This window comes from Hyla sarda, chromosome 5 (genome assembly GCF_029499605.1).
Source record: "Hyla sarda isolate aHylSar1 chromosome 5, aHylSar1.hap1, whole genome shotgun sequence".
NCBI lineage: Eukaryota > Metazoa > Chordata > Amphibia > Anura > Hylidae > Hyla > Hyla sarda.
In genome coordinates, this window is record NC_079193.1 from 150878105 (window position 1) to 150896635 (window position 18531).

Below are 18531 nucleotides of genomic sequence, written 5' to 3' on the forward strand. Positions count from 1 at the left end.
TCCTGGTATGTGTAGGGGTCAGAAGGGCAATCTATGTTGAGAAGTGAGGGTTTGTTGTTGGGTTTTTCTAGTTCGAAATGTCATTTTAACCCCTTAAAGGAGTACTCTAGTGCAGAGTATTCCTGCTCCGTCCTGCCCGGGCTGCAAAATAAATGAAAATGAACCATCTCTAACCTTCCTGGGTTCCCGCGGAGTGACACTACAGCTGATCGGTCCTCTGGTACATCTCCTTCATACGTCCGGGTGTAACGAAGCGTCACATGGCGGTCAGCCTATCGCCAGCAGCCGCGATCTTCTGCCTCGGCCGGCAATAGGCTGAGCGCTATGTGACACTTCGTTACACCCGGACGTAAGAAGGAGATGGACCGGAGGACCGATCAGCTGTAGTGACGCTCCGTGGGAACCCAGGAAGGTGAGAGATGGTTCATTTTCATTTATTTTGCAGCCCAGGCAGGACGGAGCAGGAATACTCTGCACTAGAGTACTCCTTTAAGGACCCGGGGTTTTTCCGTTTTTGCATTTTCGTTTTTTTCCTCCTTACCTTTAAAAAATCATAACTCTTTCAATCTTGCACCTAAAAATCCATATAATGGCTTATTTTTTGCATCACCAATCCTACTTTGTAAGGACATCAGTCATTTTACCCAAAATCGATCGGACAACATGGAGGCAGGTAGGGACCCTTTGGCTGTCCTGTAAGCTGTTCGGGATGCCGTGATTACATTGCGACGATCCCTAACAGCTCCTTGAGCTAACCCGGCATTAGTTCACTTCACTTTAGACGCAGCGTTCAACTTTGAACGCCATGTCTAAAGGGTTAATAGCGCACGGCACCGTGATCAGTGCCCCGCATTACACCGTGGCCCCGCATTATAGAACGGGAGCGGACTCATGAAGTACCGGTATGTCATGGGTCCTTAAGGGGTTAGTGTTAGTTTCCGGATTAAAGTTTTGAGGTCTACAAAGATGTCAGTCATTTATCAATTGTGTATGACAAAACGATAATCCCTTTGCTAGAAGGGAATGTTCAGCTTTGGAGAGTTGAAGATTTGGATTACTTCAGTTTGTTTTTCTTTGGGGTCTGTGTTTGTGGTTTGGCGTGATGTCTTTCTCTTTTTTCCTTCTCTGTTTCCCCTGGTCTTTCTTTTCTTTTGGATGGCTGTTTCATTATCGGTGTGCCTGTTAGTGTGGGTTGAAAGTATTTGGTGATTTTGTTGCACCGCTGGGAAGGTGTCTAAGCGTCCGTAGGTCCAGGGTCTCGGGACAGCATACCAGGATGTGCCGAAGCACTCAGTGGCTACGCCGGTCATTTCAGACGACTATGCATGCTTCTTCCAGCCTCCCAACTGCGTCATCGCGCTGCATCTTTTATGTCATGTGACTGTAAGAGTGACCATAGCAACGTATCAACAATGACGCTCGGCATATACAAAGAATAATGATAGTGAGTATCTTAATACTAAATGTGTAATTAAAATCAGAGCATGTAAAAACAGGATCAGAGTATGGTTATAAGAGGCTGTAGGGATAGAGTATAAGGCAATTAAATGTTGCTCAAAAATGGAGATCAATCTACGCAGACATTAAAGCCAGCGGCACCCTGGGCGTTGCATTTTAAAATTCAACGGGTCTCACGCTGCATCAACAAGCTATGCCTGTCTCATCCTTCTTCTAGTTGTGTCACACATTCAAGGCCTCCAAATTTGAGGACATTAGGATCATTTTGTGACAGGTAACAAGGTGTTCAGCTAACCTGGGGATACCTTTCCCTGTTCTTAATGCATATAGATGCTCTTTGAACCGTGTACACATCTGGCATTTAGTTTTGCCAATATTAAACATATTATCCTTGGTGCAAAATTGAAGAAAGAGACACAGTTGGCACTGCTCTAATTCCCAAGGGACACAATCCTCCGTGTGGACACTGACTTGCAGGTGTACATTCCAAAAAAACAATAGCATCAACCCTTCTGGTGCTCAGTGATTGTAGTGAAGACTCAAAGTCCCATAACATGAATGGTAGAAAGAAACTCACAGCACTTGGTCTGGATGCAATTAAAAGTCTTTAATCCTGCTGGGGGTACATACAGGCGTTGGGAGGGGGAGAAGAGTCAACGTCGGTTTTGCAGCTCACACCACTTCAACAGGGGACGTTGTCCTGTCTCTTCTCCCCCTCCCGATGCCTGTATGTACCTCCAGCGGGATTAAAGACTTTTAATTGCATCCAGACCGAGTGACGTGAGTTTCTTTCTACTGTTCATGTTATAAAACATATTACATGGGCACACAATATAGTAAACAACACAGGTTAGGAATACATGTGATTAGTTGGGTGATGTGAAAAATACCTCCCAGAATGCAAAAATCTGCACAGGTATTAAATTGGCAGTACTTACAGCTGCCACACTTACGATTGCCTATTGTGCTGAATCTTTTCAGCCAATTATTAGTTTCCATGTTATTGCTTCTTTTTTATAATTATAATTAAAAAAAATTTAAACAAGTAAAACAAAATCAAAACCTATATAAGTTGGGTATCATTTTTATCGTATGGACCTACAGAATGAATATAAGGTTTCATTTTTCCTGAAAAGTGCACTGCGTAGAATCGGAAGCCCCCAAATTTAAAAAATGGCATTTTTTTTTTCAATTTTGCCTTACAAATATTTTGTTTCTGGTTTCACCGAGATTTGGTGGTGAAATGATTGAAAGTATTACAAAGTAAAATTGGTGGCGCAAAAAACAAGCCCTCATATGGGTCTGTAGGTGGAAAATTTAAAGCATTATGATTTTTAGAAGATAAGCAGGAAAAAACTAAAGAAAAAATGGCTCTGTCCTCAAGGGGTTAAGAAGTCCTTAAGGAGTTAAGAGCTCTGTTTAATGTACCAAATGCGCTCTTACATATACAAGGGTTAATAGCCAGCTGTGGCAATTGCATCTTTCAGTACGAGAACTTTGCTGGTGAGTTTGTAGCAACAGTAGTCTGTAGAAAAAAAAAAAGACCCAAGGACAGTGCCTCATATGTTACACTAGATATAGGGGTCCCCTACTCGGAGGTTATGCAGGTTCTATGAATTAGCCTTGAGCGTACACAAAGTATGACTATCATCCTATTAAAGGGGTACTCCGGTGCTCCAGTGCTCTGAACATTTTGTTCAGAATGCTCGAAGCAGGAGGCCGTGACGTTACGGTCACAGCCCTCATGATGCCACGCCCCTCCATTCATATCTATGGGAGGTAATGTGTTGGCCGGCATGCCCCCTCCCATAGACATGAAAGCAAGGGTCGTAGTGTGACATCACAAGGGGTGTGGCCATGATGTCATGACCACTGCCACCGGAACCTGGCATTTGTTTAGAGCACCGGGCACTGCAGGAGATCACGGGGGCACCAGCAGCAGTGATCAGACATCTTATCCCCTATGCTTTGGATAGGGGATAAGATGTCTAGTAGCGGAGTACCCCTTTAAATGTATAAAGCTGGAGAATACCAGCAAACAGTGTGTAGGTATTATGCTATCTGATGAAGGGGTGATTGCCCAAACTGCATCACTAATGTATAGATTTAAGCTTATTCAACGCTGTACCTTGTATGCTTAATGCCAATTCCAAGCACGTGAACGAAAGGTAATTTTTTTTGCATTTGGAAATGGTGGCGTCTCATTAAAACAAGTTCTGGGAGTCATTGCACGAAGTCGTCATTGATGCATTCATGGCAACATTTCCAGGCACAAGAATCATGGCGCCAGGTTCCTCTACCACTACAAGATATCACTGAAGTGCGCATACTGATGAGCAGGCACTATTAATTGCATATCCAGTAAATGAAATGAAGTTGGGAGCTGTACATTGTCTTCCATTAAATATGGGTGTCATAAAGCATTTATGACTGTGTTTTGCAATGACTCAGAAGCTATTCGATGTCAAAGCTCCCTGTGTAAATATTTATTACTGATAAATAAACAAATGCACTGGCTACCAAAATAATATTTACATTAACATGCTATTACACATATAGTTATTATATGTGTAGTTTACAGTCTACTTATACCTGCCAATTTGTAATATTTACAGGGGACCTAAGCACCCCAGAATAAATACCCCAAAATTTAATTTTCAATTTCTCCTGAATACTGTAGTATCCAAAGGTGATCATAAACAGGGCACAAAGCAGGGCTCAGAAGAAAAGGAGCCCTATTTTTAGTGCAGATTTTCTCTGAAATGGTATTAGGGTCTCATGTACATTTGCAGTTTCTCTGTGCTATAAATAGAGTGGAATCTTAGTATGGATTGTTTTCCTATAGGCCTTAGGGTATATTCAGTATCCTGCGCATATTTGATGCACAAGACTTCAAGATTTTATTATGCAGACTTCATTGTAAACTAAATGACTGAGCACAGCTTGGAATCTACAGCTTCAAATCCTGTGGATCAACTCTGCGCAGGATACTATACGTGTGAATACACCCTTAGGTTGTTAAGATTTCCCCCTTATCCAACTTGGACAAAATAAGAAATGAGTTACTTTGTTCCCTCTGCAAATCAGCAAGGGCAAAAATGAAGACTAAAGTAAGAGAGAATGTTACACCACCAAAGTCTGACATACACATATTTTCCATAAATTATTAACAACATTAAAGGCAGATTTTTTCCTTTTTCCTTTTACTATATACATTTTGACATGTATATCCCAAATCAATGTAAATTGTGTATGTTGACATTTAAGGCATATATGGAGGGCTCTCATTTATTTTAGATTATCTGTTTTGGTATACTCCATTAAAAACAATTCGAAAAGGGCTGTCACATTCTTCCAGCTTTAAAAGATAACATGTTTTCCATTGCAAAGGTAATCACATTAAACCTTCTGAAGTCTAATTGTCAGGCATCACAGTATTAATACAAAAAATATAATATTGAAGTTTGGGGGTTCAACACCAAAGGAAACGTTTTCGCTTTGATCATTGAGAATCTATTGAAGTTTAAAGCCATTGGTTGCTGGAGATGAGTGAAACATATTCCAAATGAAGTATTCTTGACAGGCATCTATAAAGAACTGTCTTCTGAAGCAAAGCAGAAAGCTGACAAATTTCCAGAGCACCTCACACTATGTGTCAGGGATCAGCGAAAACAGTAGCTGTCTGTGAAATGAAATATGAGAATCACTCTAGCTCTTCTTCTCCAGAACAAATAGTGTCACTTTGCCAAAGCCATGTGTCTACCATAATACAAAACATCAGACATTAGACTCTATCCTATAGAAGATTTCAATCCATTAAAGGGGTATTCCAGGGAAAAACTTTTTATATATATATATATATATATATATATATATATATATATATATATATATATCTCAACTGGCTCCAGAAAGTTAAACAGATTTGTAAATTACTTCTATTAACAATTCTTAATCCTTTCAGTACTTATGAGCTTCTGAAGTGAAGGTTGTTCTTTTCTGTCTAAATCCTCTCTGATGACACCTGTCTCGTGAAACACTCAGTTTATAAGAGGTTTGCTATGGGGATTTGCTTCTAAACTGGGCGTTTCCCGGGACACGTGAGGATTTAGACAGAAATGAACAACCTTAACTTCAGAAGTTCATAAGTACTGAAAGGATTAAGATTTTTTAATAGAAGTAATTTACAAATCTGTTTAACTTTCTGGAGCCAGTTGATATATAAAAAAAAGTTTTTTTCCTGGATAACCCCTTTAACCTAAATTCCCATTTGCCATCAATATATGCTCAATTATTTTTAACTATTTGAAAGAAGGGTATATATTATATAGATATTTTAAAGTGCTTAGGTGTTTGCATTCAAAGACTACAGAAATGTAAACCAGAAGAATCTATGCAGTGCAAAATGGACATTGAGGTATACAGAGATATGGTTCTGCTACATGTAGGTCATATGGTTTGGAAATATATTGTTAAAACCAATATCATTGTTATGGGGCTGTGGATCAGAAGTATCAATTCAACCAACCCCATAGAAATCCCTTTGGTAAGAAGTATTGTAGATCATATTGTCCACACCCTTTCATGTTCAGAGGAATACGGTTTGACGTATGAGTGTTCTTATGAACTGACCCTTACAATGCAGCTAGAAGGGGCTGAACAAAGTAAGGGATGAACATGAGGAAAGTGTTGACAATCAAGAATAGGAGTCAAAAATGCCACAGGTAGTGAAAGATAAATGTCCGAGTGCAGGATAGCCAGCTGCAAGTACACCTGCCATTGCTGTGACAACAGCCGCTTGTTTTTTCTCATCTTGGTAACTGGAAAGTTCCCAGTAACTGATACCTCTTGTCAACCAAAATATCACTTTGTGGTTTCAGTGTGCTAGTTTTATTTTTCCTTATGTAATTCAGCTTAATGTATCTGTCATTAAAATAGACAGCAATATTATTCATCACATCACATTCCGATTGTGTAAAATATACATAAAACCGGAACTTTAGTCAGCAAGCACTAGTTCCTTTAATGGTAAAGACATTTTCTCTTGGCATAAAATACAGTATGATACCTTCAAGGGTATTTGTACCATAGAGAAAGCCCTTGCTGTTGCTGGGCCCCAGGCCCCAGGATAGAAGGACACCTAGGTTGGTCTCATCCTTTACTTCACCCAAACAGCAATGATAATGGGAGCACAAACAAGCTGCAAGTCCTCCTTTCTTAGTCCCCTTTTCAGAGGGAACCTAATTCTCATATTTGCTGCTGGGAACCCTAACTCCCTGTATGTCCCTGCATGCCATTTTGGCAATTTTTAATAACCAGCATGGCTAGGGAAACTGGGAAAAGTCCAGAGGTCCTGTCCACAACTGTATTGATTAAAGGGGTATTCCAAGAAAAAAATGTATTTTGATATATCGACTGGCTCCAGAAAGTTAAACAGATTTGTAAATTACTTCTGTTTATAAATCTTAATCCATCTAATAATTATCAGCTGCTGAAGTTGAGTTGTTCTTTTCTGTCTGACAACAGTGCTCTCTGCTGACATCTCTGTCTGTCTGGGGAACTGAACAGAGCAGAATAGGTTTGCTATAGGGATTTGCTTCTACTCTGGATAGTTCCCGAGACAGGTGTCATCAGAAAGCACTTAGACAGAAAAGAACAACTCAATTTCAGCAGCTCATAAGTACGGAAGGGATTAAGATTTTTTAATAGAAGTAATTTACAAATCTGTTTAACTTTCTGGAGCCAGTTGATATATATAAAAAAAGTTTTTTTTCCTGGATAACCCCTTTAAGATGACTCAGTGTATTTACTGCACTGTGAATCTTATGTATTGTTTGGTGGGTTGAAAATGTTGTTGGTTTAAATTTTTTTTTCACTACTATTGAATATTTTACTTAATCTTTTACTGGTTTAATGTGGCTTGCTTGTATTTCATAAATTCCTTAAGTCTGGCAAGCACAGTAATCAACTAAAATGGCTACAGTGCTATAAGCACTTTTTATTGCAACTTTTGTGGGTAGGCATAAAGTTGCAAACAGCCTTACCTAAGCAACTTTCAGTTTCTACTTTGCAGTGGCCACAAATTTATGATGTGTAAATGTCGCATGTAGACAACAAAAATTTGCAAACACCTTTAAAAAATAGTCTCAAATCAACTCCAGGCCTGACTTACAAAACTTCTTGTGGTAAGCACTTTTAAAAAGTCGAAAAAAGTTTTACAAAAGTCTCAACTGAGACTTTTTTTTTATTTTGCTCATGTTCTACAAGTTTATCAACCCCCTGAATCAGTATGATAAATATGTAGCACATAATCAAAAGAAACTCACCAAAACAGCAATGATGAATGTCTCCCATACTCATCATTGGAACAAATAAATGATTTATATGTCAAACAATGGGTCAAATGGAGATTGCATGCAGACACAATTTTCTGATTTCATATATAATTTTTTCAGCACCTGACCCCTCTGAGCAAACTTGTTATCTAGGGTAATGCACAAGGCGCTGTCCTTCACTTTTTTCTGTGTTTTTCCTCCTTACAGTAGGACAGGTCATCAGTATGTGGAATAAAACATTTTTGTAGTATGAATACACATGTATCTAGGGGTGTACATGGAATAAAACCAAAAGAATGACTGTTTAAAGTACAAGTTAGGGGATGGAAACAAGATCCTTTCCAGTTCGCTTTAGGACATAGTCAATGGTCAATAAAAAGTTAAAAGAATATAGAAAAATGAGGTTACATTGCAAGGAGTGTACTACTGAGGGACTGTATAAATAGCCGGTGATATACTGTAGCTGATAGAGTGCCAAGCTTCTGTGCCTCATATGGGAGCATCAGGGCCAAAACTGTATCTGGCTTCATGACCAATTGCTTGAAAGTTGCGAATACAAAGCAAATCATATAACTTTTACGGCAAACATAGAAAGTGTAGTCCGGAATTGCTGCCCAAGACTAAGACCAGTCCCAATAGAAAAGTCTATCCCTGTTCACACGTTCACTGTGGTGCCGGGGGTGCAATCCAGAAGGAGAGGAAGCCAGTATTCATCAAACAAGTAGAAGAACGAAAGGATGCACTCACCCGGGATTCTTGAAGATAGAAGACCTTATTGAGTCATCGGTGTATCACACAGGCGGGCAGAAGCAGAGGAGAGACCTCACAGCGACAGGCTGTTTCCTACGCACATGGCACACTTCTTCGGGCTGCTAGCAGCCCGAAGAAGTGCGCCATGTGCGTAGGAAACAGCCTGTCGCTGTGAGGTCTCTCCTCTGCGCCTACCCGCCTGTGTGATACACCGATGACTCAATAAGGTCTTCTATCTTCAAGAATACCAGGTGAGTGCATCCTTTCGTTCTTCTACTTGTTTGAGACATAACTTTTACGTTTGTTAAAAGATACATGAGAAATGTTAAAACCAAGTGGAAAAAGTTTTTTTTTTATATTGATGTTTCATCCTTACAATAAAGCACAGTTGTAGCAGGATTATGTAAAGGGTCTGTTTCCATGCCACAGGTACTGGAAAGTTTGAGAAGGCAGAGGTAAAAATACTGAGAACTACAGGGAAATCCTAGAGAAAAAGCTGATCTAGACGGTTGAAACTTGAGAGAAGATTTATTTACCAGCAAGACATCAACCACGAATTTAAAGCTGAAGCTACACAGAAAGGGCTTAGAACAACTATGCTAATGTCCTAGTGTGGAGCAGAGTCCAGACCTCAATCCTTTGGAGAATTTGCGGCTAAACTTGAAAATAGCTGTTCACTCTCAATCCCCAATACAACTTGACAGAGCTTGAGCAGTTTAGCAAGAAAAAATTGAGAAGATTGACTTGTCCACAAGTCAAAGCTGATTGAGACCTATAGACTGCTGCAGAACAGACTGTAAATGTGACCGGTGTGCCTTCATTTTAGATGATATTTTTTACTGGATTATTATCCATCAGGCATATATTTTTTATTCAGAAAACTAGTTAAATGGACTCATAGGAAACAGTCTAATGAATATTAATTAACGTATTCCTCTGAAAACAACTTTTCTTACTGGAGATAGCATATGCATATATAACATGTATTACATAATATTAGATTGCTTTGTACAAGAAATAGTATCTTTGCATTGTTTCTACCTTTAACCCGTCTAGGACACAGGACGTACAGGCACGCCCTGGCTCCCTGGGATCTAAGGACCCAGGGCGTACCTGTATGCCCGTGGGAATTCCAGTCCCCGCCGCTCGTTGGGCGGGGACCGGACCGGGATGCTTGCTGAAATCGTTCAGCAGGCATCCCGTGACAAAGCCTTGGGGGGGGGTTCCTGAGATTCACACCATCGATCTGCGGTGATTCCGGTCATATGGGTCATGTGTGACCCGATGACCCGGAATTAGAAGGTAATCGGCGGTGTACTATACACTGCCAATCACCTCCTGTTGCTGGGGGGAGGTGGCAATCCCGTCACCTCCCCAGGAGAGCTGCTATTGGTCGTCCAACCAATAGCAGCCGGCAGAGGAGGGGTTAATGTCCCCTTCTCTCAGCTCAGAGTTGAGAGAAGGTGCCAGATGAGATATGTGCCCCTCATGGCAGAGAAAGTGGCCTCCTGCCACCCTTAGTGCAGGGAAAGATAGAGTGAGGGAAAGGTAGGTGGACTGCAAAAAAAAAAAAAAAAAGTAAAAAAGGAGTCCTACCCCCCCCAGACAAGCGTACCAGGGCCCCCTTCCAGTGAACCTGTCTGGAGACCCCCAGAGGGATATCATCCATGGATTCCTGAGTTTGTTGGCGACTCAGGAATCCGGATTGACATAGGGTAAACTGAAATGGACTTTTTTAGTTTTTATTTCAGTGACAACTTTGTGAATTTAATGGTGGAGCAAACGTATTTGTACGACCAACAGTTCATTGCCCACCACCCAGATTCATTTTTGGCTAGGTCCAATGAATGGTAAGCCGTCGATGCAGCCGAAATGAGGACATTTTGAGGTCTTGTGCTGGAGTGGGGACGTCCTCTACCAGACCCCACTTTACAGTATGGCCATGAAACGAGGACAGTTTGAGGCCACACAGAAATGCCTGCATTACTCTGATAATAGAACTTTCCAGGTGAGGTCCCCCACACTGGAAAGAAGGGACGATCCCTGAAAAAATGCAGAGTGTGTAACAAGAGGGGGATTCGGAAGGACACCACCACTCAATGTGACACTTGCCCCGATCATCCGGGCCTCTGCATTAAGGATTGCTTCAGGGAGTATAACACTTCCATGGAGTACTACATTTTCCCTTTTCATTTTAATTTCCCAAAGTTTGTCTCCAATGTACCAAGTCCAGAGTATATTCCAAATTTTAACTCCATAAACCACTAAATTGCCCAAAAAACTCTTTCATCAAAAGAAAGGGTATATTTTTTACAAACAAGGGTCATGGGTCACTCAGTCACTATCATTGGGTGGTTATATGTTGCCTCAAATGTGCAGCATTCTCTCTCCACCTGATCGGGGTGCACATTTGAAGCAACAGGTTAGGGACGGCCACAGACTTCACATTCCCAGAATGATAATTCAGAGCATAGGGTTTGAAGCGGGCATATTTTTTACTTTTGGCTATGCTCTGGGTAATTGGCATATCAGTAGTAAAATTTAAATTTTCATTTTCCCCATAGTACACTTCTTTCATTCCTGGAAAATACATTTCAGGAACACTCATCCGTTCCAAATGTCAAGTTCCCCCCATACACCTTCCCCAGGGTGTGTACTGTCTGTAATAGGATCACATGTTGGTGTTTCTTTTTCTTTTTTTCCGCTGAATATATGTAACCGTAGCTACTGATATGCCATAGGCCTCAAATGCACACATAGCTCTATGACACTTGAGCCCTGTAGTGCACCCGCACAGCATGTTACATCCACATATGGGGTATTTCCATACTCAGAAGCAATAGGGTTACAAAATTTGGGGGGCATTTTCTCCTATTACCCTTTGTGCAAATGAAAAATTTGGGGTAACACCTGCATTTTTGTGAAAAAAACAACAACTATTTTGTCATTTTACAGTCCACTGTTCAAAACACCTGTGAGGTGTAAATACTCACTGTACCCCTTGTTACGTTGCTTGAGGGGTGTAGTTTCCAAAATGATGGTACTTGGGGGGGGGGGTATCCCGCTGTTTTGGCACAATGGTAGCTCTGTAAACGCTCAAGGCCCCTGACCGATTCCAGCAAAATTTTCCAAAAGCTGAATGGCGCTCATGCTTTTCTGTGACCCGCAGAGCAGTTAACATCCAAATATGAGGTATGTCCTTACTCCAAAGAAATGTATTTACAAATTGTGGGGGGACATTTTCCCAGTTATGAACTTTTACATGCCTGCTGTCAAAACTGACAGCAGCATCTAAGCAATTGTTTTACCTGTCATTGATGGTGCATTGGTGAGGATCACCTCACTAAAGTGTGATCGTGGTAAAGCAATCCATCATCATGGTAGACTGAGGCTCCTGTTAGGCCTCTGTGGCTGCTGAGACTCTATTATTGACAGAACATGTAGCAGGCTATACCAATAGAGCACAGATGTGATAGATCAATGCAGTACAGACGAATGGCATTGATCTGAATGAGCAATCCAATGATTGAACACTCAAGTCCCTTAGGGGAACTAAATTAATGTAAAAAAATCCCAAAAATTTTTTAGAAATATAAATTAACCCCTTTGATACAAGTTTAAAGGGGTATTCCAGGCCAAAATTTTTTTTTTTATATATATCAACTGGCTCCGGAAAGTTAAAAAGATTTGTAAATTACTTCTATTAAAAAATCTTAATCCTTCCAATAGTTATTAGCTTCTGAAGTTGAGTTGTTGTTTTCTGTCTAACTGCTCTCTGATGACTCACGTCCTGGGAGCTGTGCAGTTCCTATGGGGATATTCTCCCATCATGCACAGCTCCCCAGACGTGACATCATCATTGAGCAGATAGACAGAAAACTTCAGAAGCTAATAACTGTTGGAAGGATTAAAAATTTTTAATAGAAGTAATTTACAAATCTGTTTAACTTTCCGGAGCCAGTTGATATATAAAAAAAAGTTTTGGCCAGGAATACCCCTTTAACCCCCCTTTCCCATTTTTCATATTAACCTCTTAAGTGCGCAGGACGTACCTGCACGTCCTGGTCCCGATCCCGGTCTATAAGGCGGGGTCACGGCGTCATAGCGCGCGTCATAGCGGGTCGGTCCCAGCGGCTAATGAAAGCCGGGACCTGGGCTAATGGCATGTGGCACCGAGCACTATTAACCCTTTAGACGCAGTGATCAAAGTTGATCGCCACATCTAAAGTTGAAAAAATTGCATCCTGGCAGCTCAGTCGGGCTGATCGGGAACACCGAATTGACCTTTATTCTGTAGGTCAATACGGTTACAGAGATACCTAATTTATGTAGGTATTATATATTTTACTACTTTAAAAACAATTATAACTACATGCACCAAAATTTATGTTTAAAATTGTCATCTTCTGAACCCTATAACTTTTTATTTTTCCGCGTATGGGGCTATATGAGGGCTTATTTTTTGTGCCGTGGTCTGTAGTTTGTACCATTTTTGTTTTGATGGGACTTTTTGATTGCTTTTTATTCATATTCTCATGGTATATGAAGAGACCAAAAATAAAAAAATTTGGCCTTTGGTATTTTTTTTCGTGTACGCGACCGTGCAGTTTAGCTAACCTTATATTTGTGTAGTTCGGACATTTACACACGCAGCGGTACCACATATACCACCCTTTCCATCCTGTCTTTAGATGCTCACAAAGCGTTTGACAGGGTGGAGTGGGGATTTCCCTTCTGTGTAGCAAAACGCATGAACTTGGGAGAATTATTCTTAAAAGGACTGAAAGCTATATTCCATTCCCCTAGAGCCAGAATTAATAATCAATTTTCATCGAACCCCTTGCTCAGCTTATAAGGAGACAGAGACATTTGAGGGGTTCGGCATTAATGGAAAAAATGAGAAAATACTGTTATACGCTGATGATGTGGTACCCTGGAAGGAAGATAGCCAAAGCAATGGATTTGATAAAAGAATATGGGACATACTCTGGTTTCCAGATTAACTGGAGGAAATTGAACTATTGATAATAGCTGGTGACGGCCAAGGGATCCCAGAGGAGGTTCATATTCTACAAGAAAATGAGTCACTGAAATATCTAGGGATCAAAATATCTAAGAAGATTTTGCCCAATTAAATATCAGCCCATTAACTCGGAAAGTAAGAACTAAAATCCAAATATGGAACAAACTTTGTATGAATATGGCAGAAAGAATTCTGTTGATAAAGACAATAATTTTCCCTATGGTATTACATATTTTGAGGGCAGCACTAATTTGATTGGGGGAACAGCACTTTAAAAGAATTCAAAGGGAGATAAATAGTATATTATGGGATAGGAAACAAGCACGCATGAAGCATGGATTCTTGAATCCCCCTATGGAAAAGGGTGGACTCGGAGTCCAGAACTTGCAATTATGTTATACTGCTGCACAAATTGAATATATGGTGAGTGAGGATGGAACACTAAAAGAATTTTTCGCAAAATTAGGGAGCACAACACTAGTACTAATGGAAAGTGGTAGGTGTATGTACGAGGGAGTTAAAAAGATCCCCACTTGTAATATGTTAAACAGAAAATGAAGACACGAGATGGCTTCTTGATATAAAAGGGGGTCTACACTATACTTTGGTTTGGGATAATGGGTATTTAGCAGAATTTTTCTAATTGAGAGGCTGTGTTAATTGGGAAAAAAAGGGTATTAAGAAAGTGAGTAATATAATAGTAGATAAGAAATTAGAGGAGTGGAATCCTCTTATTAGGGAATACAGTCTTGACCCGAGTAGTTTATTTCTCTATTTGTAAGTGAGAAGTGCTTTTGAGAAGGATAAGTACAATCCCAGATGGGAAATCTGTAAACACGAGTTAATAGATTATATATTCAGTATACAGATGACATCAACAAAAGTATTAGGTAAGGTATATAATGGGCTAATAAAAGCATCCTGGGACAAAATCGTCCCAAAAAGCAGAATAAAATGGGCACAGGAGGTTGGACGGATAGAAATTAAAGAATGGGAGGAGGTCTTTAAAAATATCAACCGGTCTACCCTGAATATGAATCATAAGATTTCAATGATTAAAATGGAGCATAGGATACCATATACACATAATATTGGGAAAAGAATAGATTTGAATTGTCCGAAGTGTCAGGCAGAAGAGGCGGCTCTTATTCATATGGCCTGGGGATGCCCTAAGATTAATACGTTCTGGCATGAGGTGTATAATACCATAGAAAGGAAGTTAAGAATAAAAATACATTTTTATGTGAAATCAGCTATCCTCGGTATAGGATTAACAGGTAGAGAAAGGAATAATGTTATCATAAAAGTTTTTGGAATATGGCAAAATGAGATGGTTTGCCCCAGAATGTCCAACAGAGAAGGAATGGCAAAATGCAGTAGAACATATAAAAAGATATGAGTCCATCTATTACAAAGAGAAGAGAGATGCCCCAAAGATTCACACTGAATGGAGTAAATGGGAGGAGAACACCTAGTTGGCTGGGGGGTGGGGTGGGGGAGGGAGGTATGGGCGGAGGGAAGGGATAGTAATCGCTGTACAATGTATGTTGAAGTATATAGTATTTTTATATGAAAAAATAAAGGAATAAAAAAAAAAAATCAACTGGTGCCAGAAAATTAAACACATTTGTAAATTACTTCTGTTAAAAAATCTTAATCCTTCCAGTACTTCCAGTTGCTGTTGTATGATCCATAGGAAGGAAGTTCTTTTCTTTTTGAATTTCCTTTCTGCCTGACACAGTGTTCTCAGCTGACACCTCTGTCCATTTTAGGAACTGTTCAGAGTAGGAGCAAATCCCCATGGAAAACCAATGCTGCTCTAGACAGTTCCTGGCAGAGGTGTCAGCAGAGAGCACTGTGGTCAGACACAAAGGAAATTCAAAAAGAAAAGAACTTCATGCAGATCGTACAGCAGCTGAAAAGTACTGGAAGGTTTAAGATTTTTTAATAGAAGCGATCTGCGGCGGATTTCAGATCAATCGGGTCTCCAGTGATCCGGTGACCCGGAATTACAGGCTGTTCTCTGACGGCCCCGAACAGCCATAGCCAGCAGGGGTGAGGTGGCACTGGTGCTACCTCATCATCGCTCCGGATTCGTCGGCCGGCCAATCAAGGGACCTGCTGCGGGTGTCACTCCTGCAACCCGCTCCGCCCCTCTTCCGGGGGACGTGAGCTGGTGCAGGAAGTGGACCCCAGCAGCTGGGGACCCCGATCCCCGGCGTCCCTGTTGGGATTAGGGCCCCAGGAGCGGCGGCGGCGGCAGCCGCGAGGGACTGATCTGAAGCGGCGGCTTGCAGCAGTAGGGGATGAGTGAGAGCCTCCTGCTGTTGCTTAGCAACAGCTCCCAGCATGCAAAAAGGGCATGCTGGGAGCTGTAGTTATGCAACAGCAGGAGGCAGACCACCACAACTCCCAGCATTCCCTTATAGGCATGCTGGGACTTATAGTTTCCAATTTTTTCATAAAATTTTGGGATTTTTCACCAAGAAAGGATGCAATTTCCCACAAAATTTACCACTATGTTAAAGTAGAATATGTCACGAAAAAACAATCCCGGAATCAGAATGATAACTAAAAGCATTCCAGAGTTATTAATGTTTAAAGTGACAGTGGTGACAAGGTGAAAAAGGGCTAAGTCCTTAACCCCTTAAGGACCAGGCCAATTTTCACTGTAGGACCAGAGCGTTTTTTGCACATCTGACCACTGTCACTTTAAGAATTAATATCTCTAAAACGCTTTTACTGAATATTTTGATTATGAGATTGTTTTTTCGTGACACATTCTACTTTATTTTGGTGGTAAATTTTCATCGTTACTTGCATCCTTTTTTGGTGAAAAATCCCCAAATTTCATGAAAATTTTGCATTTTTCTAACTTTGAAGCTCTCTGCTTGTAAGGAAAATGGATATTCCAAATACATTTTATTTTTATTCACAAATACATTTATGTTGGCATCATAAAAAGGACATATTTTTACTTTTTGAAAAAATTAGAGGGCTTCAAAGTAGAGCAGCAATTTTCAAAAATGTCATTAAAATTGCAAAATCTGAAGGGACGGATGTTACAGAACTTCAACTCCCAGCATGCCTGAGCAGTCTAGGCATGCTGAGAGTTGTATTTTGGCAACATCTGGAGGGCTACAGTTTGAGCACCACCCTCCAGATGTTGCAAAACTACAACTCCCAACTGGGCATGCTAGGAGTTGCAGTTTGGCCTTCCTAGTGGTTGCCACAGTAAAGATCACTTTACTTTCAAATTTCATTGCCCCCCCCACGTCGCTTCCCTACCTGAGCCAGGATCCAGCAGTCTCAGAGACAATCAGCTGTTCCCAGGCATCTTCTCCCCATGTTCCCCTCGACATCCAGGGGTGGGCAGAACGGGGGGCAACCCACTGTCCTGCCCTGCCATTGGTCAGAATCAGTTCTGACCAATGACAGGGGATAGGAGGAGATCGCATCACTGCGACCTCAATCCTACCCTGCAAGATGATCTGGGTGGTCACTGACAGGTCAGATCATCACTATTTTCCGGGTGATCGGGTCACCAGAGACCCGATCAACCTGGAATAGCAGAAAATCGCATGTCTGAATTGACATGCGATTTTCTGCGATCGCCGACATGGGGGAGTTTCAGGACCCCCCTCGGCGTTTGCCTCGGACGCCTGCTGAACGATTTCAGCAGGCGTCAGGTTTCGCAACCCGCCTGGCGCGCGGCTGGATGCGAAATTCGCCAGGACGTATGAGTACGTGCCTGGTCCTTAAGACTCAGGGCGCAGGGACGTACTCATACATGCCTGGTCATTAAGGGGTTAAGAGGTTAAACTTGGTTGTCTGTTCTCAGAGGCTCTTGTTCATTGCTGCCAATGATGGTGTGGCAAGCTATAGGAGTGTTTTATGGGCATGCCTGCAGTAACAATAAGCCAGTGTGGCATATGTTGTCCTCCTGTTGCTTGAATGTTGCAATATTTAGCAGTTTCAGATACTTTTGCTCACAATTACATCAGAAGTGTTTTAAAATGAGTGGAATTTGTAATCTGGACTCAGAATCAGTCGATGCCATCTCTTATATAGACATTCTGTAGTACCTAATATTGCTTTATACCACCTCTTATTTGGGCATGCATCTCTCAGTCTAGTAAAGGTTGGGGGCCTGTGTATTACACAGAAAGATGTGATCCACAAGGTTTTCCCTGAGCACCAAATGGTGCCGAGTTATCCAAGTGCATGCCAATAATGTGGATTAGGAGTTCTTGTTGTCAAGCTAAGGCTAGATTAATGCCACGATGTGTGCCACCGAGTCATGGATATGTCGGGAAAATGTCAGGTAACATTTCCCAAAGTGCTTTACATGTATGGTGGCCCTGATATATGCAGTTGTAGTCGTACTGTAGTTGTAGTCGGCTTCTATTCTAAGAAAACACGCATCACCTGTTTTTCTTACTTTTTATTTTATGCAGGATTCCCTTCTGTTGGAAAATGTAATTATCCATGGTAAGATGTAGTGATGCATATGGGCCACATAGTAGTGTGAAGAAATATGTTCTGGATCCAGCAATTCCGTAAAACATAAAATGTATTTGTAATCCAAAGCATTAAAATCTTGCAAAATAGCACTCACAACACACCACCTAGCCAGTGATACACTGCAACATGGACGCTTTTCGAGCGCATGCGTTCTCTTGATCACCATTCCACCTGTGCACACCTTCCCCTCTTTGTACATGGTTTAGAGGGAGGAGTCACCAGTTGTGAATTAAAATATACTACTGTATAAAACACATTATCATAAAAGACAGGTTCAAATAAGAATCATAAGCATGAACAATGGACAATGGAAAAGACATCTGTGCACATCCCGCATGTGAGTAATATGTTGGACATCTGTTGTGAAAATACCGCAAGGTAATTCACATTCCGGTGTACACAGAGACCTATATTTACAATTGGGTATGGGAAACAAATGGA

General features: G+C 41.0%; 1 protein-coding gene across 5 annotated transcripts in view; it reads left to right on the plus strand.

The window, feature by feature from the left end:
• SUGCT (succinyl-CoA:glutarate-CoA transferase) overlaps positions 1 to 18531 on the plus strand; it is a 1132767-nt gene that overhangs the window by 708289 nt on the left and 405947 nt on the right. The window contains exon 13 of one of the 5 annotated variants that reach the window (XM_056520501.1): positions 8973 to 9438. The exons of the other annotated variants lie outside the window; for them this stretch is intronic. Within the exon in view, the coding sequence (XP_056376476.1) occupies positions 8973 to 9002 (30 nt within the window). The 3' untranslated portion in view covers positions 9003 to 9438. Of the gene's footprint in view, positions 1 to 8972; positions 9439 to 18531 lie in introns of those variants that run through there. 5 annotated transcript variants of the gene reach the window in all.